At 41.1% G+C, this 26,726-nt stretch overlaps 2 protein-coding genes and 1 pseudogene across 6 annotated transcripts; 1 reads left to right on the top strand and 2 right to left on the bottom strand.

Moving 5' to 3' along the window:
* On the bottom strand, nt 3,858-10,803 carry LOC104715248 (annotated as a pseudogene).
* LOC104710939 (splicing factor U2af small subunit B-like) lies at nt 9,174-11,697 on the top strand. 5 transcript variants are annotated; one of them, XR_755153.2, is made up of 6 exons: nt 9,174-9,559; nt 9,789-9,875; nt 9,969-10,050; nt 10,159-10,724; nt 10,818-10,879; nt 11,476-11,697. XR_755153.2 is itself a non-coding variant. In XM_010427595.2 (5 exons), exons 1-4 carry the CDS (start codon nt 9,323-9,325, stop codon nt 10,704-10,706), a joined length of 954 nt encoding a protein of 317 aa, XP_010425897.1. In that variant the 5' UTR covers nt 9,174-9,322; the 3' UTR covers nt 10,707-10,724; nt 11,476-11,697. The 5 variants fall into 5 exon arrangements, 3 of the variants coding, with proteins under 3 accessions (XP_010425897.1, XP_010425895.1, XP_010425894.1); XR_755152.2 differs by having other exon boundaries at nt 10,159-10,879; XM_010427595.2 differs by lacking the exon at nt 10,818-10,879.
* On the bottom strand, nt 20,876-25,608 carry LOC104715247 (serine/arginine repetitive matrix protein 1-like). The gene is made up of 2 exons (XM_010432668.2): nt 25,521-25,608; nt 20,876-22,506 (listed from the first exon to the last, which is right to left on the bottom strand). The coding sequence occupies exon 2, from the start codon at nt 22,256-22,258 to the stop codon at nt 20,876-20,878; it is 1,383 nt and encodes a 460-aa protein (XP_010430970.1). The 5' UTR covers nt 22,259-22,506; nt 25,521-25,608.

Below are 26,726 nucleotides of genomic sequence, written 5' to 3'. Positions count from 1 at the left end.
ACATAAGGCATCGTAATCTTGTAAAACTATTGACGGCTTGTTCAAGTATTGATTTCCAAGGAAACGAATTCAGAGCTCTCATCTATGATTTCATGCCTAATGGAAGCTTGGATATGTGGCTGCACCAAGAGGAAGTCGAAGAGATGCGTAGGCCCTCAAGAACCTTGACACTTCTTGAAAGGCTTAACATTGCCATAGATGTGGCTTCTGTTTTGAACTATCTTCACTTTCATTGTCATGAACAAATAGCCCATTGCGATCTTAAGCCAAGTAACGTTCTAGACGATGATCTAACGGCCCATGTTAGCGACTTTGGCCTGGCCCAGCTTCTCCTAAAATTCGACCAAGAATCCTTCCTCAACCAACTCAGCTCCACCGACGTTAGAGGAACCATCGGCTATGCCGCACCCGGTAAAACTATCACACAACTATAATGTTTTAGATAGAAAATAAATATATTATTTTTTCATATACAATCTTGTTTTATGGGTTATGGTGCAGAATATGGAATGGGAGGACAACCATCCTTAGAGCTTTGGAGTTCTCCTTTTAGAAATGTTTACAGGAAAACGACCAACTAACGAGTTCTTTGGGGGAAACTTCAACTTACACAGCTACACCAAATCCGCATTGCCGGAAAGAGTCATGGACATTGTAGATGAATTGATTCTTCATAGCGGTCTAAGAGTCGGTTTTCCTATTGATGTGTGCTTGACACTGGTTTTGGAGGTGGGACTTAGGTGTTGTGAAGAATCTTCGGTGAACCGTTTGACAATGAGTGGAGCTGCTAAGGAGTTAATCTCCATCAGAGAGAGATTCTTTAAAGCCGGAAGAACAGCTAGATGTTGAAGTGTTAATGGTTTCCTCTACAAAATTTGAAATCTACCTAAAGGCTTATTGGGAGGCCTTAAAATTTATCGTTCTTCTAATGTGTGGTTTTTCGCTTTATGTACTATGCTTGCTGAATATTGTTAATGAATGATTTGAGTTATTTGCAGACAAAAATTTGAATGTTGAGAAATTGTTAGCTTTCTTATGCTCCGGTTGACTTAAACTAACGGACAAAATCTTTTAAACGAACCAAATACATATTGATAAACCAGTAACCAACATATATAGAAAACGAAAAAATATCAAACTAAGTTTGAATTTAAACATATATTTAGCACTTGGATGAACATCAATATGCAAATGCACAAGATCATGTTGTCCTTTGACCAACTTGCAAAATTTACATCAACTCCATTTGGATGTTAATTTTGCACCAAAGTTACAACCAAATATCATAATAGCTTAAACACAAATATTGAAAATGTCACTTATGTTCAAATAGTTGATTAAATTCACATAATTGGGTTCTTATAAGTATGCACAGTGAACCATCTAAAAACATTGAAAAATACAAAATTTAATGTATTGATATAACAAAAGACGAATTATAATTTGCTCACAACGAAAACATATCTTTGCCATTATAAAATTACAATGACAAAAAGTAATATATTTGGTTGACAAAAAAAAAACTATCAAAATTTGTAGAACTCTGTTTGACAATATATATATATATATATATATATATAGATAACAAACGTAATGGATCAGTAAACATGTGTGATCACTAACGTATAGTGATATGAGTTGGTCATAATATGAAATTGGAGCAACTTATATTATAATAAAATTACTCTGTAAATAGTTATCAACCAAAACAACAAGTCATTTAGAGCACTTTGACAGAAATAATAAATGCCCGGAAGCGCCAAATGATTTATGCAAATATAAAAAACGACCGTTAGAAAACAAAAGAGACCAACGAGAATTCAAAGTTGAAACATCTATATTAACATTTTTACAGCAGTTTTAATAAATAAGGCTTGAAGTTGAGAAATGTTTATATTTTATGCTATTGTAATTAAATGATTTTTTAATAAAATTATAAAACAAAAATATAAATTCAACCGTTTTTCATTAACAAAAACAAATATTTCCTAATTTATCTCCCTATTAAATTCCAAATAAAATTTCCTATTTTTATCCTCCCAAAATATTTAGAACAATCGATTTCAAAATATAAATTTATGAGGAGCCTATAAATCAGCTACATTCGATTTTTTAGTTATCCTAATTAACTACCATATTCAATTCTAAAATAAAAATTCTCCCCAAATTTCTATATACAAAATTATATTAAAAAAAAATTAATGGCTCAAAATTAATTTAACAACAAAAACTTGGCATATTCCCAATATCTTTATTATGCGAATATAAAATCTCTAATTAGTTGCATTAAAAGGTGGACATATTCAACTTAATTTCTCGCCTATAAATAGTGTTGAGCCCTGTTCTCAAGTTAGCATCACCAACGATATAAGAAAATATACCTATTTGTTATGCTCGTTTGGCAGATGCACATATGGAAATTGTGATGAAGTATGTAGAGATGTCTAAGACTTCTTCAAGCCATGCAGGGATCACCGAACCAATCCTTATGCCTCCCATGATAAGGTTGTGACTTTTATATTCTTCTACTGATGGAGAACAAACCACAGTATCTGACTTTTTAAAGTTTTTATATTTTATGAGGGAGAACTAATGAACTTATAAATGCCTCAGCCCTTCTTTTTGTTTACTCTTCTCCTCTTTTTGTTTACTTTTCTCTAGGTTCGATGCCTTTTATTTTGTTTTTCGTCGACCCTTCAATTTTACGGGTTATAGCTTCACGGGTTTGGATTAGTATTAACATTAATTTGAAATACCATTATTTTGGTGCTATAAAAGTATTTATCAAAAAGTATTAATTAATATTAAAATATTAAATATATTTAATTATTTTGATTAAATTATTATGTAAAAATAAATCATTTCGTGGGTTAAATCCTAAAATTAACCACCAAAATACTCTTATACAATTTTAAACATTAAATATAATAAACAAAATTAATAAACAAATACCTTAAAATATAATTTTAGTTTAAATACATCAATCTAGTTTGGAATTAAAATAGAATCCGATTATTAAACACTACTCGTTTTAGTACTATAAGTTATACATTACACACAATGTGTTCGCGGGTCGAAATTAATCTCTATTGGCCGTTTCCATACGCTTGTAGTTATGTCCTTTTTTTTTTTGGAAAAAGAAAAAAGAAAAAGAAGAAGAAGCTTTCGCTTGTGGAGAAAATACAAGAAGCAAGTCAATCAACTCGCAAACCTAAAATTGCCCTACAAGACAAGATTAAAAACGGCTTCGATAAGGTTTTCTTTTGCAGAGGGGATTGTTGTTTCCCTTGATGAATTCTAGTTTTATAAAACAACTTCGGTTTAAGTCAAATTGAGCAATACACTTGGTAGCTTAGGGCATCTCCAACCAACTCTATTTTAGAGTCAAAACTCTATTAATCTATTATAAAGTAAAATTTGCTTCAACCCTACTATATATTTTACTTTAAAATAGAGAAAATGATGAGATTACCCTATATTTAGAGTAACTCTATTTTGAATTCTATTTTTTTACACTACCTCTATTTTACAGTCAAGTATAGAGTAACACATTGGAGAAAAATCATGTTATATTTTAGAGTTAATCTATATTAGAGTAAAAAATAGAGATATACAGTGGAGATAGTTTTAACCTTTGCCGGCAATTATCCGTTTACATAGCCATGAAAGAGAACAACTAACAAAATCTTAGTCTAAGCAGATTCATCGTTACAAAAAAACATTAGCTCTTTACAAAATATAGGATCTTCCAGTTCCAACATACGTCTCTCTAGCAAAAGTAGCATACTAGCATCCTATGTTAGGAAGTTTGAAACCTAGATTCAAACGAACATTAACACCTAGCAGAACCCAAGTCATCAGACAAAATCATCCAACGTTAGACGAGGAGTTCTGGCAGCAGCCAACACCTTTGTCTTCTCTTTTCCCAGCAGAGCTTCTGTTTCTGAGCACTTTAGCTTCAAGTTGTTCAGTTGTTCCTTCTCTTTCTCCAGTAGAGCTTCTATTTCTGAGCACTTCTTCTTAAAGACCTTGAGCTCTTCCTCTAACTCTTGCATCCGAGTCTTACCAAACTGCTCTTCCATCTTCTTTTTCTTTACTTCCTCCACCTTACGTTCCAACCAATCCACCTTAAACCCCGAATCCTTCAGTTATGTTAATGCTTTCTTTACTTGGCTTAAGTCATCAATGGAAAAGTCTTGCAGTGACTGGCACAACGTCTCGATTATGTGGAGTAGGAGATTTATGCATGATGTCTTCATATGTTGGTTCTTTACTCGGAACTCTAGTGTCATATCTGGGTGTCTTTCCAATATACGTTTCACAGATTCCGCCTACAGTTGAAACAAAGTATAATAAACTCATATGTATACTCATATCCAAAGGCTGGATGGTCTCATTAGTTAGAAACCTCAGAGCTGTAAGTAATGTTCAAATCTGTTCCTATCTAACCAAACATTCTTAAAAAGTAAGAAAATAAACTTTTACCTGTGAAGGAAAAACTTGAAACCCGTAGACATTAATGCTTTCCTTTACGGAAGCACCATGATCGTTAAGCTTTATCCTTTTCGGAGGTGGAATTACCTCTTTAGATGCATCTGAAACGTCTAATTCGCCAATAACTTCAAGAACATCTACCTCCGCAGTAATCTTGACTTCGTCGTTAACAAGAAATTCACTTTTTTGGCATAAAGTTTGGTAAGGAGAAGCATTTTATGATTCCCATAGAGAGTAACATTTTGATCAAACCATTGTTCTTTATCTATAGACAACAAGAAGAAAGAACTGATCTAACTGAACACAAACAAACACAAGCAGACATATATAGAACCCACAAAATACGAACTGTTGGGATACAAACAATGTCCCACATCTGAATATTAGAAAATATGTTTCTAATATATAAGCCAAGACCAACTCCAATTAGTATGAGGCCTTTTGGGAAGGAGCCCAATAAGAAATCCGTGCGGGCTTTACCACCTGGGCCCAAAGCGGACAATATCATACTAATAGGGGAGTTGGCTTGGGCTTGGAAAGCCCAACAATTGGTATCAGAGTCTAGGTCAAAAAGTGGACCTAGGGGAGTGGGTGTGGGCTCTGTGTTTGGTGTGGGAGGATCTCTCAAAAAGATGACATGATGAAGGGTGCCTCAAGAATACTTTAGGAATAAAGGGATACCAGAGCTTAGGTACTTGGGTTTCGCTGAAGGGGAGGCCAAAGTATCGTGGTACATAGTTTGAGGGGAGGTTTGTTGGGATACAAACAATATCCCACATCTGAAGATTAGAAAATATGTTTCTAATATATAAGCCAAGACCAACTCCAATTAGTATGAGGCATTTTGGGAAGGAGCCCAATAAGAAATCCGTGCGGGCTTTACCACCTGGGCCCAAAGCGGACAATATCATACTAATAGGGGAGTTGGCTTGGGCTTGGAAAGCCCAACACGAACTATCACCTCGTTGTTGGGAGAGTAGACCGGAGAGTTGATTGACAACAGTTAGGCGAAATTTTACGTGTCTTCTCCATTCACAAGGCAAAGTTTTACGAGTAGCAACCATCAGATATAGAGACAAATGACTAGCATTCTGAAATCCCTTAGGATAGGCCATAAGACGCCTGCTAACAAACAAAAAAAACCATAAGACAACAACGGAGGATGTTCTCATAAACCTATACTGGAGGAGAAAAACAACAACATAAGTTGTCTTCTTCTTACCATTTGCAGCCAGCAATCACAAATTCATCAGAATGAATGGTCAAACACGCAGATTCCAGAGATGAGAAATTCTCAATCACCCAAGTGAATTTCTTATCTACTGCTTCTTCATTCCCCATTGAAGATGACGACTCCACGCAACCAAACTTGAAGACGAGAAAACGGAACCATAGAGTGGCACTGTCACGCACCCAAATTTGCAAATGGAACCACGCTTGTGTCCCTTGGTCTTCTTGACTCATGTATTATGAAAGAAAGGACTTTTGGTTGGACGCTTTTGTCTTGGTCTTCTTGACTCATAGATTATGAAAATGGACTTAAAGTGGACTTCGGCCCAATTTATCAAAGCAAGCTCGATAGCATATATAATCCATGGCTCATAGTCTACCAGTGTCTCAAAAAAGTCTATTAGTAGAGAGATTTATATGAATTTGTCTTTTGAATCAATCTAGAGAGATGTCTCTATATGAAAGTCAAAAAAGTCTATTAGTAGAGATTTATATGAAATTTTTCTTTTGAATCAATCTATAGAGATGTCTCTATTTTATTTTTATGAAATTAAATCCAAGTTATTTGTGTTTTTGATGACAATCTAAAGATCTTCTTTTCTTTACTTTTACTTAAAACTTTGATAAGCTATTTCCTTTCAATTTCATTTTCTATATTTCTTTCTAGCTTAATAAGCTCATTTGAGCCTGAATCCTACCAGATTTGGATTCTCTTACATAATTTCCCAGTTCGGCTAAATTTATCCTTCGTAACAGATTGTTCGAGGAACATCAACCGTCAATCCTAATAAGAAGAAGAGTAACTAGATGAAGAAGGGTTTCAAAACTTGGAACAATTACAGAATAAAATATATTTTTTAAAAATCTTATCAATTTAGGAACTCTAGCCCGTACTCTCGGATTCAGGCATTTATTGTCACATGAAAAGACGCTTGTAACCTTCTCCCTAAATGCAATGCAATTCAAATTCAATAATATTTTAATTATTTTTTTTCTCGCATTTTTCTTCTGCTCGCCAAGCCACAAAATAATTTTTTCTTCTTCTCGCCATTTTTCTCGCATTTTTCTTTTTCTCGCCAAGCCACAAAATAATTTGATGATGTCTCATATCTGAGGCCTCACAATTTCATCGTCTCCGACAACCCTTCTGCCTCTAGAGCAACCGCTATTTGCCTTCCATTGGTAACCCAACCATCGACTACAACTATGTGTTTCCAAATTTGTCGAAACTCTAATCTTGGTCGGTTGAGTTGTAAATTGTAGTTTGCAAACAATATCATCGGTCAGATTGAAAGTCATTTCGACCCTTCCATTGTAAGCTTCCTTCTCTTATGTGTTAATTGAAATTGTTGTTCCTCTCGACTGCATCTTCCAACCGTCACATGTTCTGCAGCTTATATTATGTTCTCTGCTTCCATGATTATAGGTTGTGTGTAGGTTAAATTAATATTCACGCCTTTGTCTTCATAACAGGTTTCTTTATACTCTCCAATGATTTACTTCTGTCAATGAATCCTTTTGTAACTCCATCTCTAGATTTCACATCAACAGGTTATTACAATTCTCCTTATAGTTGTTCTACCACTGATGTCTCATCCTACTAGTTACTAATCATGCCCTTGGGTTCTCCTAGGAAATTGTCTTCTAGGGTTTAGTTTTCATTGTCTGCTTATGTTAAGCATTGCTCATATACATGTTTGAGGGGTTTAGGGTTCACATAGGATACTTTATTGTAGGGTTTAGTTTCGTCATTATCTATTGTTAGCCTTGTATGTTTGCCTTGCTAATGCCTGCCTTGCTGCCTTGTATGTTTTCTTTTCATCCTGCCAATTCATACTCCTGAAGATTATGTACATTGTTAAGCGGTTTTCAGGCGTTTAAGCCACTCACGTCTCATGGTAGTTGTTTTATTTCCTTTGTTAGGGTTCTGTTGGGATAATGTATTGTAGGGTTTATTATTTATCGCCTTATAGCTGTAAATTATTAGTGTTTATGTTTATGTGTGTTGTAGGGTTTTCTATTATTCAGTTTGTAATGTATCATCCTACTAGTTATATGTCATGGCCTTGGGTTCTCCTCGGAACCTGTCTTCTAGGGTTTAGTTTTCATCGCCTTATATTTGTAGTCCATCAATCTTTATGTTTATGTTCCTTTAAACCATTATGTCTATCTTACATATATGCTTTATTGCTCATCAGTATCAAACCTTGTACCCTTTTCTCTACGTAGGCCAGCTGCCACAAAGGCTTTTTCAAGTTGATTGTTATCCTGGCCATGCAGTCCGTATCAACTCTTACTCTAAACCTGAATATCGTATTGATATTTTGCATGTTTTAGAAGACCTGCCTGAGTTAAAATTGTTATTGGCATCGCCGCTCGGTTCTTTATTCCGTTTTCCGGTGCGTCAATGTTCATTATCTGGCCAATTGGTTCACCAGATGTTATGTCGGCAGTTGTGTAGTGATAATAGCGAACAAATGTGGTTTGTGTTTGGAGGTCAGCCTCTTAAATTCTCGTTGAGTGAGTTTCAGGAAATTATAGGCCTTTGTTGTTCTCCTTTGCCAGCAGTGAACGAAATTGTTACAGCTACTACGCATGCTTCAGGTAATGCTCCGTACTGGTATCAACTCATTGGTAATAAAATTGGTTCAACGACTGTTAAGGACATTGTAAATATGTTGAAGACGGAGCCAGGTATGCCAGTTTGGCGTAAGTTTCGACTTTTTCTCATAGTTATTGTAGAAGGCATATTGTTTTGCCGGACGCAACCACTGAAACCATCGCAAGAAGTTGTAGAGATGGTTAAAAATGTTCAGTTCTTCCTCAATTATCCTTGGGGTCGCAACTCTTTCAAACGGCTGCTGCGGATGGTAACAATAGGGGATTACATGCTGGATAAAATCTCTCTTCTCAAGAAGCTTAAGCAATCATCATTGGCAGTCCATGGTTTCCCTTTTGCACTACAGTTTTTTGCTTTTCACTCAATTCCATTGCTGCTCAAGTTCCTGCCTTATGCAAAAGATCGTTCAACGTTCCTTGACCAAGTTGTAACTCGTTGCCATAAGTGCAAGTCATTCCATACATCAAAGATATTGGTAGTTGAAAATGATCTAGTTGTAAGTTGCCTACTCTCTCAGTCTACTCTACTGTAGTCCAAACTTTCCCTACTGTACTCCGGACTTTCCTTCTGGAGAATCTTATTGACCTTACTCCGTCACCTTGTAGGTACAAGTTTTGTTCTGGAGGCCATTTAACCCTAAGTTCTCTCATTCTAGACAAGGAGATCCCCGAGTGAGACAATTGGAATGCCTCATCTCTGCAGGTTATGAGTTTACGAAGCAAACATGGTGTGGTGGTGATTGTTCGTTGCCTTCAAAACTTATGTTCCCGACTTCCCGGCCCAATTTAACACAAGTTTTGTGGTTGTTTGGAAATAGTTAAAATTAAAAAGGAAGGGGTATGAAAAGTAAGTAGTGATGACTCAAATCTAGTATTCCAGAAACATCTTTTAGCGAAAGCAACCTAATTATAAAAGACTCGAGGAAGAAGAAGAAAAAGAAGGGTTTCGTGTTCTTCACAAAGTAAAGCTATTTGAAAGATGGCGGAGCACTTAGCTTCTATATTCGGAACGGAGAAGGATCGAGTGAATTGTCCTTTCTACTTCAAAATCGGCGCTTGCCGTCACGGAGATCGATGCTCGCGTCTCCACACCAAGCCTAGCATCAGCCCTACGCTTCTCCTTTCGAACATGTATCAGCGTCCCGATATGATTACTCCTGGTGTTGATGTCTATGGTAACCATATTGAACCGCGTAAGATGCAGCAACACTTCGAGGTTTGTAACTTTTATTTTTTTCCCAGGAGATTGAATTTTGGGAATAATTGATGTAATGTAATGTTATGGGGTTTTGAATTTTTGAGATTTTTTGTGCAAATTGATTGTTATTTTACGGATTTTGGAATATGTTCTTGAAGATTGTGAAGTATGCTTTGAATTTTATTAGCGATCTTGTTACGTGGATGAATGAATTTGATGTATGTATGTGTGGTTTGTGAATTTGCAGGAATTTTATGAGGATCTGTTTGAGGAGCTGAACAAATATGGTGAGATTGAGAGTCTGAACATCTGTGACAATATCTCTGACCACTTGGTAAGTCATTTATTTTGGTTACCAGCAAAGAACTCTATCATTGTTTAGGTTTTTGGACTTTAATCATATCGATATTTCTATCTTCTTGTGTAGGTTGGTAATGTGTATGTGCAGTTTCGAGAAGAAGAGCAGGCAGGAAAGGCGCTTCGGAATCTTCAAGGAAGATTCTATGCAGGTTGTTTACCGCTTCATTCTTTTTAATCTATCTTGTGTTTCACAAGTTTACTTGATTTTTTCAGGCTTGTACGTTAGTCTTACTTTACTGAAATATTTGGAAACGCAGGTCGTCCGATCATTGTTGACTTCTCCCCTGTCACCGACTTCCGTGAAGCTACTTGTCGACAGTACGAGGAAGATACTTGCAAACGTGGTGGATACTGCAACTTTATGCACCTGAAAACAATTAGCAGTGGATTGAGGAGGCAGTTATATGGAAGATACAAAAACAGGCATAGTCGTAGCAGAAGTAGGAGCCCTTACAGGCATCGTAGTCATGAAGATCGCTCTCATGAAAGGCATAGCCGCAGTAGAAGGCATGATGAAGATGATGATAGTGAGAGCCGTAGCAGGAGCAGAAGATACAGGAGCAAGAGTCCTCGCCACAGAAGAGGACGGAGGAGTAGGAGCACAAGTAGAAGTCCTGGTGGAAGGAGACAGAGGAGTCCTGTTAGGGATGGGAGTGAGGAAAGACGTGCCAGGATTGAGCAATGGAACAGGGAGAAAGGAGAGCAAGAAAGTGCAAATAACAGGGCAAATGACAATTGCAGCGATGGGTACATGAAGAAGGACGATTATCATCAGGAGCCGTCCTTTCAACAAGAAGGCTATTGATACCACCAATCATATCTGGTCAGTTCAAAATTTCTTTCCCATATGTCTCGACAATCCTTAGAGGTAGATTCAGTTAGGTATCCAGCTCACAGCCCATTTTCCGCTGTGCAGGTTTGTGCAGGGTCAGAAACTGTGATTAAAATTATATAGTTTGCTTAGTTTCAATTGATTGGGTTAGTGCTGACAACTTTTTCTGTGGAAGTCATGCATGTTGGTAGTCGTAGTAGTCCTTGCATATGCTTCCTTGCTTTCCCTGCAACGATGTGAACCACCCTAAATTTATGTTTTGCTCTTGCGAAACCAATCTCAGTTTTCCTTATTGTTTTCATCAGATCAACTATCTTAGTAGTCCGTTTTTTCCCCTGTGTTTTTGTGGGTTCGTTCATACTTCACTAATAATTAATAAATCATTCTGTTCATGCTTAGTTTGGGTATGAATTCGAAACCTTGTTTGTTACTCATAGTCATAGTGTTGTATCATTGTGTATGTCTTTGCGTTGTTTGGGTGCGTATCTATAGTGCATGTAGAATTTTGTTTGTTACAGTCAGGGCAATATGACAAGTGCAAGTTGGGAATAAAGCGAATACAACCATATCTCTCTGTACTGTTCTGGTCATCTTATCTCCAACTCTTATTTTTTGTCCCATATCTCTGGTTTTGCTTTTGTGTGCTTACGATTTGTGAAGATTTTTGCAGGTTCAGGTTTGGCCTTGTAGGAAAGATAGGTGCAAAAAGGTTTGTTAACAATCTGCGGACTTTGTTTTACAGGTTTTAATGGTGGCTTGAAGATTTGTGTTTGAAAAGATTTGCAGATGCTAAGACTCTTGGATTCATGGTGGCTTGAAGATTTATTTTCCGTTTGTGTTTTGAATTTTCTGACTTAGTTCTTCTTGGCTTTGTATGGATATTATTTTATACTTTTGGATTTGGACGTTTAGTGTGATTTGTCTAAATGGATCTTACGGTTTGGTTAAGGTGTTTTCAACTCGATTTGTTTGGTTCTGTTAAACAATGGATTGTGAATCCATAAACCAGTCTCTTCATTTTATCCATTAATTAACTAACAAATAAGATAATTACTACTCCCTTTGTTTCAGTGTCATTCTGGAGTATTTTCTTTTTTTTCACAAAGACTGTCATGATACTCTTTGTAAAACAGAGGGAGTAATATAATTGTGAATAGTGTGCTGCCAATTCGTGGATAAGCACATTAATTTCTTAATGATAGATTTTAGGTGAGCAATCCCATTAGGAGATCTCTGATATGTGTGGACTTGTCAAGAAACTAGGTCCATCTTGGGGAGGAGGAAAGAGAGAGAGAGAGAGTGAAGGGATGTGATCATGAACCACCGATCAACCATGTAGAGAAGAGGGAAGATGTTGTAAAACTGACTAATGAAACGCAAACAACACCATTCAAAAATATATATGAACGCAAAATTTGTTATATTCAAAATCCATATGAACACATAATTAAGATTTATTTTTTATCAGAAGACTTGGTTGGGCTTTATCTCTGAGACTCTGATTCTTAATTTCATAGTGAGAGATTTATGTGGTAGATCTTTGTTCTTAAATCTCGAACATATGTGGATTTGTTAGAACAATGTAACGAAAGCTCTAAACGGTAACATGAAGTTTGAGGAGTACTTGAGGAATATATGAGGAATTCTTGAGGAATATACGAGGCATTCTTGAGGAAATGTTGTACATTTTCTTTTTACATCATATAAATATGAGAAATACTTGAGGAAACTTTGAGGAGTTGTCGATATTTTGAGTTTTATTTTTTGTTTTTAAGTTGTTTCATAAAATATCGATATTAATTATTATTTAAAGTAATAATTTTAAAAAACTATATATATAACAAAATGGGTATTTCTTATTGACCATGAACCATTCTAGGCTTGGCCGTACGGTACGGACGTCCGTACAATCTTGTGATAAGGCCGAGCCTCTTAGGGACACAAGGAGAGGAGAAGTAACGAAGTCCATCAAAGCCCATCATGTGATCGAGAAGCTTCTATTAGAGCCGTTAGGAAGAAGAGAGAACCAATCACGTGTGGGCAAGTTGACTTAGGAGACGTCACTATCAAGCTTGGGAACGCTTCTCCCTCTCTCTCTTAATGTCTCTTTCATTTGTTTCTATTTTGGTAAGGAGGTCGCCCTAGTTGGCCTCCTATTTAAACTTGTAGTCACATGTTGTAAAATATACACTTATGGAATCATATCTTTTCTTATTCCCATTGCCGACTTCTCTCTATTTCTCATTTCTCTTTTCTTCATCACTCTCTTTCACTTAAATCCCAACATGGTATCAGAGCGGTTTTTCGATCTTTGATTCTCTAAACATACTCTTACACTTCCTTATACTCTATTCTCTTTGATCTTTCTCTCCATTCTTGGTATACTCTTGTTCTATACTCGCTACTCGACATTCTTAGCTCTTTTCTCTCAAATATTGCTCATGGACACTACCAAACCGATTTTTACTCCGGTGGTCTTAAAGGGGGCCAACTATTTGTTGTGGAAAAGGACCACAAAGACCGCGTTGAGTGGCCGCGGACTATGGATCCATGTTGAAACGGACCAGCTTCCCAAGAAAGCCACCAAGAACGACGGTAAAGAAGAAAAGGAAGAAGACAAGGAGGCTGAACTCGAGAAAGAAATCAAATGGTTCCAAGAGGATCAGACCGTGCTTGCCATTCTCCAGTTTGCTTGATGCACCAATCCTTGAAGCCTACTCTTACTGCGAAACGGCCAAGGAGCTATGGGAGACACTCGCGAACGTGTATGGGAACATGACTAACTTGACCAGGGTGTTTGAAGTCAAGAAGGCTATCAACTGTCTTCACCAAGAAGACTTGGAGTTCACAAACCACTTCGGCAAGTTTAGGTCTCTTTGGGCCGAACTAGAGATGCTCCGGCCAAGCACAATTGATCCGGCCATCCTCAATGAAAGAAAGGAACAAGATAAGGTCTTTGGTCTTCTTCTCACTCTGAATCCAGCGTTCAACGATCTTATCAAGCACATTCTCCATGGTGATAAGCTTCCGACCCTTGAGGATGTATGTTCCCAAGTTCAAAAGGAGCAAGGGTCGCTAGGCTTGTTTAGCGGAAAGGAGGACTTGGCTACGACTAACAAGGGAGTGTACAAGCATGAGGACCGGAAAACAATGGTGTGCGACCATTGTATGAAAAGGGGCCATTTGAGGGACAAATGCTGGATTCTTCACCCACATCTCAAGCCGGCGAAGTTCAAGGTTAACCTATTACTAGGAGGACCAAGCGGCCAAGGCACCGGAGCAGCGAACCAAGGAGACACAGCAGCCACGGCCATGGCGGCTTCCCTTGGAGACCTGGTGAGAAAGTCAGACCTAGAGGCCCTCATCAAGTCGGGCCGCACTAAAGGACTCCGGTACCACTTTCTTTGCTTCAAAACCTAGTACATCACTTGTTGTTGACTCGGGTGCTTCTCACCATATGATTAGTAACCCTAGTCTCATACACAACATAAAACCGGCTCTAGGTAATGTTATTATTGCTAATGGGGACCCAGTACAGGTTAAAGGGATAGGAGAACTAAAACTATTTGACAAGAGCTCTAAAGCCTTCTTTATGCCTTCCTTTACCTCTAATCTATTATCGGTGAAGAAAGCGACTACAGATTTGAATTGTTATGCTATTTTTGGGCCTAACAGTGTGCATTTTCAGGATATTGAAAGTGGAAAGGTCCTCGGAGAAGGAGATGCTAGAGGAGATCTCTATGTCCTAGAGAAAACTTCAAGTCCTTCTAAATCGTTTTCTTTTATTTCAAGTCTCAATAGTAGTTTAAGTGATGTTTGGCATGCTAGATTAGGCCACCCTCACTCTCGTGCATTTGAATTAATGTTGCCTAATATCTCTTTTGATAACTCGACTTGTGAGTCTTGTATCCTTGGTAAACATTGCAAGTATATTTTCCCTAAATCAAGTATTATTTATGAACATTGTTTTGATTTAGTTCATTCTGATGTGTGGACATCTCCTTGCCTATCTAGGGATAATAACAAGTATTTTGTGACTTTTATTGATGAGAAATCCAAATATACTTGGCTTACTTTGTTACCCTCTAAAGATAGAGTATATGATGCCTTTGTGAATTTTCAGAATTATGTTACTAATCAATTCAATGCTAAAATAAAGGTACTAAGATCGGATAATGGAGGTGAATATACAAGCCACAAACTTAAAGAGCACCTAGCTAAGCATGGAATCCTTCAACAGACCAGTTGCCCATACACACCCCAACAAAATGGAGTGGCCGAAAGGAAAAATCGGCATTTAATGGAGGTGGCTCGATCGATGATGTTTCATTCGAATGTGCCTAAGAGGTTTTGGGGAGATGCGGTCATGACGGCGTGTTACTTGATCAATCGAACACCAACAAAAGTCTTGAATGACATATCACCTTATGAGGTACTAAACAAAATTAAACCTTCTCTTGATCACTTACGTGTGTTTGGGTGTGTTTGTTTTGTTCTAGTACCGGGAGAGCAAAGGAATAAACTTGAGGCCAAAAGCACTAGAAGCATGTTCATCGGCTACTCAACAAGTCAAAAGGGGTACAAATGCTATGATCCAATCACCGGCCGTACACTGGTCTCAAGAGATGTGAAGTTCCTTGAACAACAAGGTTATTACGACAAGAAAGATTGGGACGGTTTAAAAGACTTATCTCAGCCCCACTCTGACCGTGCAGCCAACTTAAGGTTCCTCCTTGACCATTTGGGAATCACCAAGCCGAATTCTCTTGGCGAGCAGGATACTACACGGGTCGACCCCTCACCATCTTCACCAAATCAACCCGATGAAGAACCGACTGAAAGTTCACCTTCGGCTCAAGTTCCTGCGCCCATAGTACAAACATCACCGGTAGCTCCTATAGAACCTACAACCGCTCCACAAGACGACTTAACAAGTAGCGGGGATAGGGAAGACTCTCCTGATCAATTAGACCAGCCTACTACTCAACTATTACCCAGGTGAAGCACCCGTATTAGGTCTCATCCGTCTACATGGAAAGATAAGAGGGTATACTACAACAATCAGGCGGTTGCTCACCCGATTCAGGCCGTGTGTTCGCTTGACCTTATCTCCTCGGATCATGCTGCCTTCCTCGGTAAGCTCGATGAGCACTTTGTTCCTCAAACCTATGAGGAAGCTAAGGAACATAAGGAATGGCTTGATGCGGTGGACGATGAAACAAAGGCTATGATACGGAGTCGGACGTGGGACGAGGCTGATCTCCCTAAAGGCAAGAAGGGTGTGAGCTCCAAGTGGGTTTTCACTATTAAATATCTTAGCACAGGAGAAGTTGAGCGTTACAAAGCTCGCTTGGTGGCACGCGGCTTTACTCAAACCTATGGACTCGACTATACGGACACCTTTGCTCCAGTGGCCAAGCTTCACACAGTCTGTGTAGTCTTGTCCTTGGCCACTAATCTTTCTTGGGAGCTATGTCAAATGGACGTCAAGAACGTCTTCCTTCAGGGGAAGCTGACCGAGGATGATGTGACCCGCGGACGCGGCTATGGATCGATGGAGGAGTGTGTCTTCGGTCAAGTCAGAATCGGTGGGACTTTCTTCGGCCAAGCTTCAAGGGTTCGAATCCAGAGAGGATTCAAACGACAGAAACGAGAGTTGAGGAGGTTCCAACGAACGGTTTGTGAAAGCGGTCGTGAAGCCTTCTCGGAACGTACGGACGCGGCTGAACGGATACGGCTAATGGCAGGACTCGGTGGGAAACGGAGGTGGAAATGATGCGAGATGGTACTGGGAAGTCTCGAGGACTGATGGTAAAGAACTCGAGGCTGGCGAAGTGGAATCGATGATAGACTCGAGAGCTGGCGGAAGAGAACTCGAGGTTGGGACGGTGGGACGAAAGAGATGGGCGATGGAATAGAGGTGGTTTGATGCGACGACACAAGAGGGTTGGCTCTCCTCTTGATACGGTCAACTAAGAGATTACAAACCCGGTTTGTGAATCTCTTAGGGTTTCTCAAGAGCCAAGTCCCGGACTTAGGCTAAGGAGAGAGGTGAGACAAGAACAAAGAATCTCTCTTTGTGAAAATTTCTATTTCTTTCAAGTCTGATTTTTACAATGAGGGTTGATGCCTTTATATAGTGAGGCTTACATAAGGAGACTCTAAAAACCCTAGGGACGTGGCCATGATCTAAACCATACACATGGCCAAAAAGCAAAAGCAAAGATAAAGCAAAGCAAAGACCAATCTAACGGTCATAGAGGGATCTAGAAGAAATTCAAAAGAAAAGAAGGGAAGGGGATAGGGTGGCCACGTCATTGGCTGAACGTGGATAGGATCTTCACTTCCTTGGCTCCTAAGCATGTCAATAAGTGTTTCCAAGTCATGAGCCAAGTGGGATCAAAGTGGAGATGCACTAGAGTTTGCTGCCTCGTTAAAACCTCTTTGGTAAACCCATTGGGACAAACCCAAAGTAGGAAAAAGAGTACAGCTCCTTCTAATGGCTTAGGGATGTCTTCACACTGGCGTGATGGTGAAGACACTCAATTCAAGCTTCCCAAAGCTGGTCGCGGCTCAATGTGCCTAAGTGGTGATGCTAAACTTGGGTCCTTTGTGCGTAGGTTGAAGCTCGGCCTTGAAATACTCAAGAGGTGACTTTGTCTTGTTCCTCCAAGTTGATTCTTCTTTGGTCGCCTTGTTGGAGCTCCCTTGGTCGCGTTGAGGCTCCTGGGAGGGTCGCCGGTGCCATGGCCGCGTTCGAGATAGGCGTTCTGTCCATGTCCGATGCTTCTCGGTCATGCGTCTCAAAGCCGTCCGGGACGTCTCGGGCGTCTTGANGATTTGAATTGTTATGCTATTTTTGGGCCTAACAGTGTGCATTTTCAGGATATTGAAAGTGGAAAGGTCCTCGGAGAAGGAGATGCTAGAGGAGATCTCTATGTCCTAGAGAAAACTTCAAGTCCTTCTAAATCGTTTTCTTTTATTTCAAGTCTCAATAGTAGTTTAAGTGATGTTTGGCATGCTAGATTAGGCCACCCTCACTCTCGTGCATTTGAATTAATGTTGCCTAATATCTCTTTTGATAACTCGACTTGTGAGTCTTGTATCCTTGGTAAACATTGCAAGTATATTTTCCCTAAATCAAGTATTATTTATGAACATTGTTTTGATTTAGTTCATTCTGATGTGTGGACATCTCCTTGCCTATCTAGGGATAATAACAAGTATTTTGTGACTTTTATTGATGAGAAATCCAAATATACTTGGCTTACTTTGTTACCCTCTAAAGATAGAGTATATGATGCCTTTGTGAATTTTCAGAATTATGTTACTAATCAATTCAATGCTAAAATAAAGGTACTAAGATCGGATAATGGAGGTGAATATACAAGCCACAAACTTAAAGAGCACCTAGCTAAGCATGGAATCCTTCAACAAACTAGTTGCCCATACACACCCCAACAAAATGGAGTGGCCGAAAGGAAAAATCGGCATTTAATGGAGGTGGCTCGATCGATGATGTTTCATTCGAATGTGCCTAAGAGGTTTTGGGGAGATGCGGTCATGACGGCGTGTTACTTGATCAATCGAACACCAACAAAAGTCTTGAATGACATATCACCTTATGAGGTACTAAACAAAATTAAACCTTCTCTTGATCACTTACGTGTGTTTGGGTGTGTTTGTTTTGTTCTAGTACCGGGAGAGCAAAGGAATAAACTTGAGGCCAAAAGCACTAGAAGCATGTTCATCGGCTACTCAACAAGTCAAAAGGGGTACAAATGCTATGATCCAATCACCGGCCGTACACTGGTCTCAAGAGATGTGAAGTTCCTTGAACAACAAGGTTATTACGACAAGAAAGATTGGGACGGTTTAAAAGACTTATCTCAGCCCCACTCTGACCGTGCAGCCAACTTAAGGTTCCTCCTTGACCATTTGGGAATCACCAAGCCGAATTCTCTTGGCGAGCAGGATACTACACGGGTCGACCCCTCACCATCTTCACCAAATCAACCCGATGAAGAACCGACTGAAAGTTCACCTTCGGCTCAAGTTCCTGCGCCCATAGTACAAACATCACCGGTAGCTCCTATAGAACCTACAACCGCTCCACAAGACGACTTAACAAGTAGCGGGGATAGGGAAGACTCTCCTGATCAATTAGACCAGCCTACTACTCAACTATTACCCAGGTGAAGCACCCGTATTAGGTCTCATCCGTCTACATGGAAAGATAAGAGGGTATACTACAACAATCAGGCGGTTGCTCACCCGATTCAGGCCGTGTGTTCGCTTGACCTTATCTCCTCGGATCATGCTGCCTTCCTCGGTAAGCTCGATGAGCACTTTGTTCCTCAAACCTATGAGGAAGCTAAGGAACATAAGGAATGGCTTGATGCGGTGGACGATGAAACAAAGGCTATGATACGGAGTCGGACGTGGGACGAGGCTGATCTCCCTAAAGGCAAGAAGGGTGTGAGCTCCAAGTGGGTTTTCACTATTAAATATCTTAGCACAGGAGAAGTTGAGCGTTACAAAGCTCGCTTGGTGGCACGCGGCTTTACTCAAACCTATGGACTCGACTATACGGACACCTTTGCTCCAGTGGCCAAGCTTCACACAGTCTGTGTAGTCTTGTCCTTGGCCACTAATCTTTCTTGGGAGCTATGTCAAATGGACGTCAAGAACGTCTTCCTTCAGGGGAAGCTGACCGAGGATGATGTGACCCGCGGACGCGGCTATGGATCGATGGAGGAGTGTGTCTTCGGTCAAGTCAGAATCGGTGGGACTTTCTTCGGCCAAGCTTCAAGGGTTCGAATCCAGAGAGGATTCAAACGACAGAAACGAGAGTTGAGGAGGTTCCAACGAACGGTTTGTGAAAGCGGTCGTGAAGCCTTCTCGGAACGTACGGACGCGGCTGAACGGATACGGCTAATGGCAGGACTCGGTGGGAAACGGAGGTGGAAATGATGCGAGATGGTACTGGGAAGTCTCGAGGACTGATGGTAAAGAACTCGAGGCTGGCGAAGTGGAATCGATGATAGACTCGAGAGCTGGCGGAAGAGAACTCGAGGTTGGGACGGTGGGACGAAAGAGATGGGCGATGGAATAGAGGTGGTTTGATGCGACGACACAAGAGGGTTGGCTCTCCTCTTGATACGGTCAACTAAGAGATTACAAACCCGGTTTGTGAATCTCTTAGGGTTTCTCAAGAGCCAAGTCCCGGACTTAGGCTAAGGAGAGAGGTGAGACAAGAACAAAGAATCTCTCTTTGTGAAAATTTCTATTTCTTTCAAGTCTGATTTTTACAATGAGGGTTGATGCCTTTATATAGTGAGGCTTACATAAGGAGACTCTAAAAACCCTAGGGACGTGGCCATGATCTAAACCATACACATGGCCAAAAAGCAAAAGCAAAGATAAAGCAAAGCAAAGACCAATCTAACGGTCATAGAGGGATCTAGAAGAAATTCAAAAGAAAAGAAGGGAAGGGGATAGGGTGGCCACGTCATTGGCTGAACGTGGATAGGATCTTCACTTCCTTGGCTCCTAAGCATGTCAATAAGTGTTTCCAAGTCATGAGCCAAGTGGGATCAAAGTGGAGATGCACTAGAGTTTGCTGCCTCGTTAAAACCTCTTTGGTAAACCCATTGGGACAAACCCAAAGTAGGAAAAAGAGTACAGCTCCTTCTAATGGCTTAGGGATGTCTTCACACTGGCGTGATGGTGAAGACACTCAATTCAAGCTTCCCAAAGCTGGTCGCGGCTCAATGTGCCTAAGTGGTGATGCTAACCTCGGGTCCTTTGTCCGTAGGTTGAAGCTTGGCCTTGAAGTACTCAAGAGGTGAAATGTTTTGCTCCTCCAAGTTGATTCTTCGTTTGGTCGCCTTGCTGGAGCTCCCTTGGTCGCGTTGAGGCTCCTGGGAGGGTCGCCGGTGCCTTGGCCGCGTTCGAGATAGGCGTTCTGTCCGTGTCCGATGCTTCTCGGTCATGCGTCTCGGAGCCGTCCGGGACGTCTCGGGCGTCTTGGTCAGGGGGTCGAACCCGTGATCACATCATTCCCTCCCTCTTCTAGAAGTTTTGACCTCAAAACTTTGCTTTTCACCTGATTCAACATAAGAAGACCCAAATCAGTAGCATCACAAGTTCATTCGCGGTTTATTACCGGGATCAAAGGAAAATAGTAGAGCCTTAAGGGTAAAGGATAGGACTCCCCTGATAAGGCTAGCGGTGAATGGTGTTTTGATCCCTTCGTAGGCCGCGGTAGGTTGTAGACGCTCTCCAGGATGCCACACATAGTTTTGGTCCGCACCAAAGTTGATCAAATGCATCGCCATATGACCTTGTGCGGTAAAGGTCTTGGCGCTAAAAGTGGAGAGAGATGGCTCGGTCTTGGCGACTCCCAGCTGGAGCGTACTACTTGTAGTAGTCAATAATATCACTGGATGGACAGACCTTTCAGTGGCCATCTTCGGTGGCTCAGCTTGCTTGAAACTCTCCATTATCAAGCACTCGTCGGTTATGGCGTTGAACACACGTCCTGACTCTTCTTTGGCCTCGCCCAGCGACTTATCACGCTTCCCGAAAGAGGACTCTTGCTCCACGTCTTTCCCCGAAGGTGGTGACTGAGCGTCAAGTCGGTCTTGGTCTGCGTGATGTTCGATGCTCGTTCTTGGCGCTACCAAATTTGGCTTGTCCTCTGCTCGAACTCCTCCTTTGGCCGGTTCCTTGCACAGTGTGGGCAGTTCACGGTGCTGAACTGGCGGCACATGACTCCTTGATATGGTTGCAGCGCTGCCTTCTTCTTGGAACGGTTCCTTGTACCGTGCTGGCGGCTCGCGGAACTGCACTAGAGGCGCATAAGTCCTTGACCTCTCGGCAGGGGTCGAGTTATGACTTGTTCGTGGGGCCGGCATAGGAACTGGTGCACGGTATTGAGATGAGCGCGCATACGTCCTGCTCGGCTGCTCCACATAGGCCGATTGACGCCTTGATCGCGAGGCCGGTGTAGACAATGGTTCATAGTATTCGTGCCGTGGGGTCTGTCTTCGCGTGGGAGCACTTGGAGACCAGGTAGGGATGCCTCGGTTACGACCTCGGTGATCACTCGAGCTTCTCTCGACCCGTTGACCAATTGTCGTTGATTCAATCCGGTCGAGTCTATCGTTGAGGTCTCGAAGCGTGTGTTGGAGTGAGATCAGTGCGTCTGCTGTGCTGGGTGGCTTGGGAATAGGCTCCTTTCTTCTTACGGATCGGTGCCTCGGCTTCTTAGTGTATGCAACCCAGTCATCACTATCGGAGTCTTCATATAGACCCGCCCTTGGTTCTTCAACGAGGGTAGCTCGTGACAAGGACGGCCAATAACAGTCTGGCGGTCCACGTTCGAGCTCTCCTTGATCTAACTCCTCGCCATAGTCCTCTTCGGACCAATATTCATCGCTGGTGGCCTCTTGCTCCGGTTCCAGGCCAAGTTCTTCATCACACCACGATTCCATATCAGATTCGTCTCCATCAAACTCCATGCTTGATCAGTGTACGATCAAGTGTGGCATATTGTTCGCGGTTTTGGAAACGGCTTTGGAACGAGGTGCGTTTGATGGTACGGACGGCTGTCGGAAGTCGTCGGCGGTACAGTGGCACGACAGTAGGACGAACGACCAATGGTGGTTTGTTGAAGATTTGCTGACGCGGCTACACGACCGAAGGTTGATCCTCGGTTGTTGACGCGTCTTGGTCCGTACGTGATGTGCTGGCTGAGCAAGTGGTGTACCTCGTCAAAACAAAAGAATATTCGTGAGTATCTTTAAATTCAAATGGACCACAAGGAGATATTTATCTCACCAAGCAATGATTGAGGACAGCTCACGACAATTCAAACCTAAGACTAAACAAAAGCAAAAAGTAAAAGCAAAAGCAAAACACTAAAAGACAAAAACTGCTTTATGACCAAAATAAACAAGAACTCAATTCCTAAACAAACTCTAGCAATTTTCAAATTAAATGCAAAACAAAGATGAACAAAGATGCAAACATCCTAGATAAATGATGAACAATGCCACACATGCAACAAATTAAACCAAAATGATGCAACGAAACAACTAAACAAAAATGATGCAACTCTATCTACTAAAGCCAAAAGCAAAAGTAAAAGCAAGTTACTAAAAGCCAAGAAGACAACTCTCCCATGGACCACAAGGTTCAAAGGAAGGCTATCCACGTCCACATTTGTTGTGGTCTTGACCAAAAGCACTTTAGAGGTGGCTAATCTCTCTACACACAAAAGCAACTAGTCCTAGACCACACAAGAAAATTCAACACGGTTTTGACCAGTTTGAATTTCAAAAGACTTGGCTAGAAATTAAAGAGGAAAAAAACAAGTGGTAGAAACCAAATGTCTTTCACCTTTATATTTACCAAGCGACAAGGTTAAAAACACCAAAACACAACTAAAGCAAAGCACAAACGAATCTAGCACCCTATAACAGCAAAACAAAAAGCAACACAGCCTTTAAAAGATCTAGACAAACAAACTAAGAACACACAAGAACAAAACAAGAACAGCAAGAACAAACTAGAGCGAACAAAAACAAGCTAGAAACGAAAAGGAAAACTAACAACCGAGAAAACAAACGAACTAACAACCTAAAGATTCAAGCTTTATACAAAAGAGAAGAGTTTTAGATCGACACAACCTTGTAGGAGCGTTTGAAGCTCTGATACCAAGCTGATGTGACCTGCGGACGCGGTTATGGATCGATGGAGGAGTGTATCTTCGGTCAAGTCAGAATCGGTGGGACTTTCCTCGGCCAAGCATCAAGGGTTCGAATCCAGAGAGGATTCAAACGACAGAAACGAGAGTTGAGGAGGTTCCAACGAACGGTTTGTGAAGACGGTCGTGAAGCCTTCTCAGAACGTACGGACGCGGCTGAGCGGATACGGCTAATGGCAGGACTCGGTGGGAAACGGAGGTGGAAACGACGCGAGATGGTACTGGGAAGTCTCGAGGACTGATGGTAAAGAACTTGAGGCTGGCGAAGTGGAATCGATGATAGACTCGAGAGCTGGCGGAGNGGGTACAAATGCTATGATCCAATCACCGGCCGTACACTGGTCTCAAGAGATGTGAAGTTCCTTGAACAACAAGGTTATTACGACAAGAAAGATTGGGACGGTTTAAAAGACTTATCTCAGCCCCACTCTGACCGTGCAGCCAACTTAAGGTTCCTCCTTGACCATTTGGGAATCACCAAGCCGAATTCTCTTGGCGAGCAGGATACTACACGGGTCGACCCCTCACCATCTTCACCAAATCAACCCGATGAAGAACCGACTGAAAGTTCACCTTCGGCTCAAGTTCCTGCGCCCATAGTACAAACATCACCGGTAGCTCCTATAGAACCTACAACCGCTCCACAAGACGACTTAACAAGTAGCGGGGATAGGGAAGACTCTCCTGATCAATTAGACCAGCCTACTACTCAACTATTACCCAGGTGAAGCACCCGTATTAGGTCTCATCCGTCTACATGGAAAGATAAGAGGGTATACTACAACAATCAGGCGGTTGCTCACCCGATTCAGGCCGTGTGTTCGCTTGACCTTATCTCCTCGGATCATGCTGCCTTCCTCGGTAAGCTCGATGAGCACTTTGTTCCTCAAACCTATGAGGAAGCTAAGGAACATAAGGAATGGCTTGATGCGGTGGACGATGAAACAAAGGCTATGATACGGAGTCGGACGTGGGACGAGGCTGATCTCCCTAAAGGCAAGAAGGGTGTGAGCTCCAAGTGGGTTTTCACTATTAAATATCTTAGCACAGGAGAAGTTGAGCGTTACAAAGCTCGCTTGGTGGCACGCGGCTTTACTCAAACCTATGGACTCGACTATACGGACACCTTTGCTCCAGTGGCCAAGCTTCACACAGTCTGTGTAGTCTTGTCCTTGGCCACTAATCTTTCTTGGGAGCTATGTCAAATGGACGTCAAGAACGTCTTCCTTCAGGGGAAGCTGACCGAGGATGATGTGACCCGCGGACGCGGCTATGGATCGATGGAGGAGTGTGTCTTCGGTCAAGTCAGAATCGGTGGGACTTTCTTCGGCCAAGCTTCAAGGGTTCGAATCCAGAGAGGATTCAAACGACAGAAACGAGAGTTGAGGAGGTTCCAACGAACGGTTTGTGAAAGCGGTCGTGAAGCCTTCTCGGAACGTACGGACGCGGCTGAACGGATACGGCTAATGGCAGGACTCGGTGGGAAACGGAGGTGGAAATGATGCGAGATGGTACTGGGAAGTCTCGAGGACTGATGGTAAAGAACTCGAGGCTGGCGAAGTGGAATCGATGATAGACTCGAGAGCTGGCGGAAGAGAACTCGAGGTTGGGACGGTGGGACGAAAGAGATGGGCGATGGAATAGAGGTGGTTTGATGCGACGACACAAGAGGGTTGGCTCTCCTCTTGATACGGTCAACTAAGAGATTACAAACCCGGTTTGTGAATCTCTTAGGGTTTCTCAAGAGCCAAGTCCCGGACTTAGGCTAAGGAGAGAGGTGAGACAAGAACAAAGAATCTCTCTTTGTGAAAATTTCTATTTCTTTCAAGTCTGATTTTTACAATGAGTGTTGATACCTTTATATAGTGAGGCTTACATAAGGAGACTCTAAAAACCCTAGGGACGTGGCCATGATCTAAACCATACACATGGCCAAAAGCAAAAAGCAAAATTAAAGTAAAACAAAGACCAATCTAACGGTCATAGAGGGATCTAGAAGAAATTCAAAAATNTACCTCGTCAAAACAAAAGAATATTCGTGAGTATCTTTAAATTCAAATGGACCACAAGGAGATATTTATCTCACCAAGCAATGATTGAGGACAGCTCACGAAACCTCAAACCTAAGACCAAACAAAAGCAAAAGAGAAAGCAAAAAGGAAAAGAAAAAGCACAAAAAGACAAGAAATGCTTTATGACTAAAGGAAAAACACAAATCCTAAACAAAACTCTAGCAAAATTCGATCTAGATGCAAACAAGGATGAACAATGATGCAAATACAAGCTATCAACCTAGATAATTGAAGAACAATGCCACAAATGCAACAAATTAAACCAAATGACGAAATGGAACAAACTAACAAGATGATGCAAACGAAAGGAATATTATGCAAGACAAACAAAGTTATCTACTAAAGCCAAAAGAAAAAGCAAAAGTAAGTTACTAAAAGCCAAGGTGACAACTCACCCATGGACCACAAGGTGCATAGGGAGCTATCCACGTCCACATTTTTGTGGTCTTGACCAATAGCACTTTAGAGGTGGCTAAGCTCTCACCATACAAAAAGAAACTAATCCTAGGCCACACAAGGATTCAAACGCGGATTTGACCAACTTTTGAATTTCAAAAGACTTGGCTAGAATTTAAAGAGGAAAAAGCAAGTGGTAGAAACCAAATGTCTTTCACCTTTATATTTACCAAGCGACAAGGTTAAAAACACCAAAACACAACTAAAGCAAAGCACAAACGAATCTAGCACCCTAAAACAACAAAACAAAAAGCAACACAGCCTTTAAAAGATCTAGACAAGGCAACTAAGAACACTCAAGAACAAAACAAGAAGAAAAAGAACAACTAAGAACACTCAAGAATAAAAACAAGAACAGCAAGAACACAAGAGCTACAAGAACGAACAAGAAACTAAAAACGAGATGGAATCTAACAATCTAGAACACAAGACAAAACTAACATCCTAAAACAAAGACAAAAACGAAACTAACAACACAACTCAACACCAATTTAAACCAAAAGAACAAACTACACAAGCGAGACAATAAAAAGCTAGCAAGGCTAACACAAAGCTCAAGATCCAAACTTTGACCAAAGAGATGAGTTTGTGGGTTAGAAAGACACAACCTTTGAAGTCAGGAGCTTTTAGAGCTCTGATACCAACTGATGTGACCCGCGGACGCGGCTATGGATCGATGGAGGAGTGTGTCTT

The sequence above is a fragment of the Camelina sativa genome, chromosome 9 (genome assembly GCF_000633955.1).
Source record: "Camelina sativa cultivar DH55 chromosome 9, Cs, whole genome shotgun sequence".
NCBI lineage: Eukaryota > Viridiplantae > Streptophyta > Magnoliopsida > Brassicales > Brassicaceae > Camelina > Camelina sativa.
The sequence above is the reverse complement of the archived record's forward strand: the minus strand, read 5'-3'. Positions and strand labels throughout refer to the sequence as shown.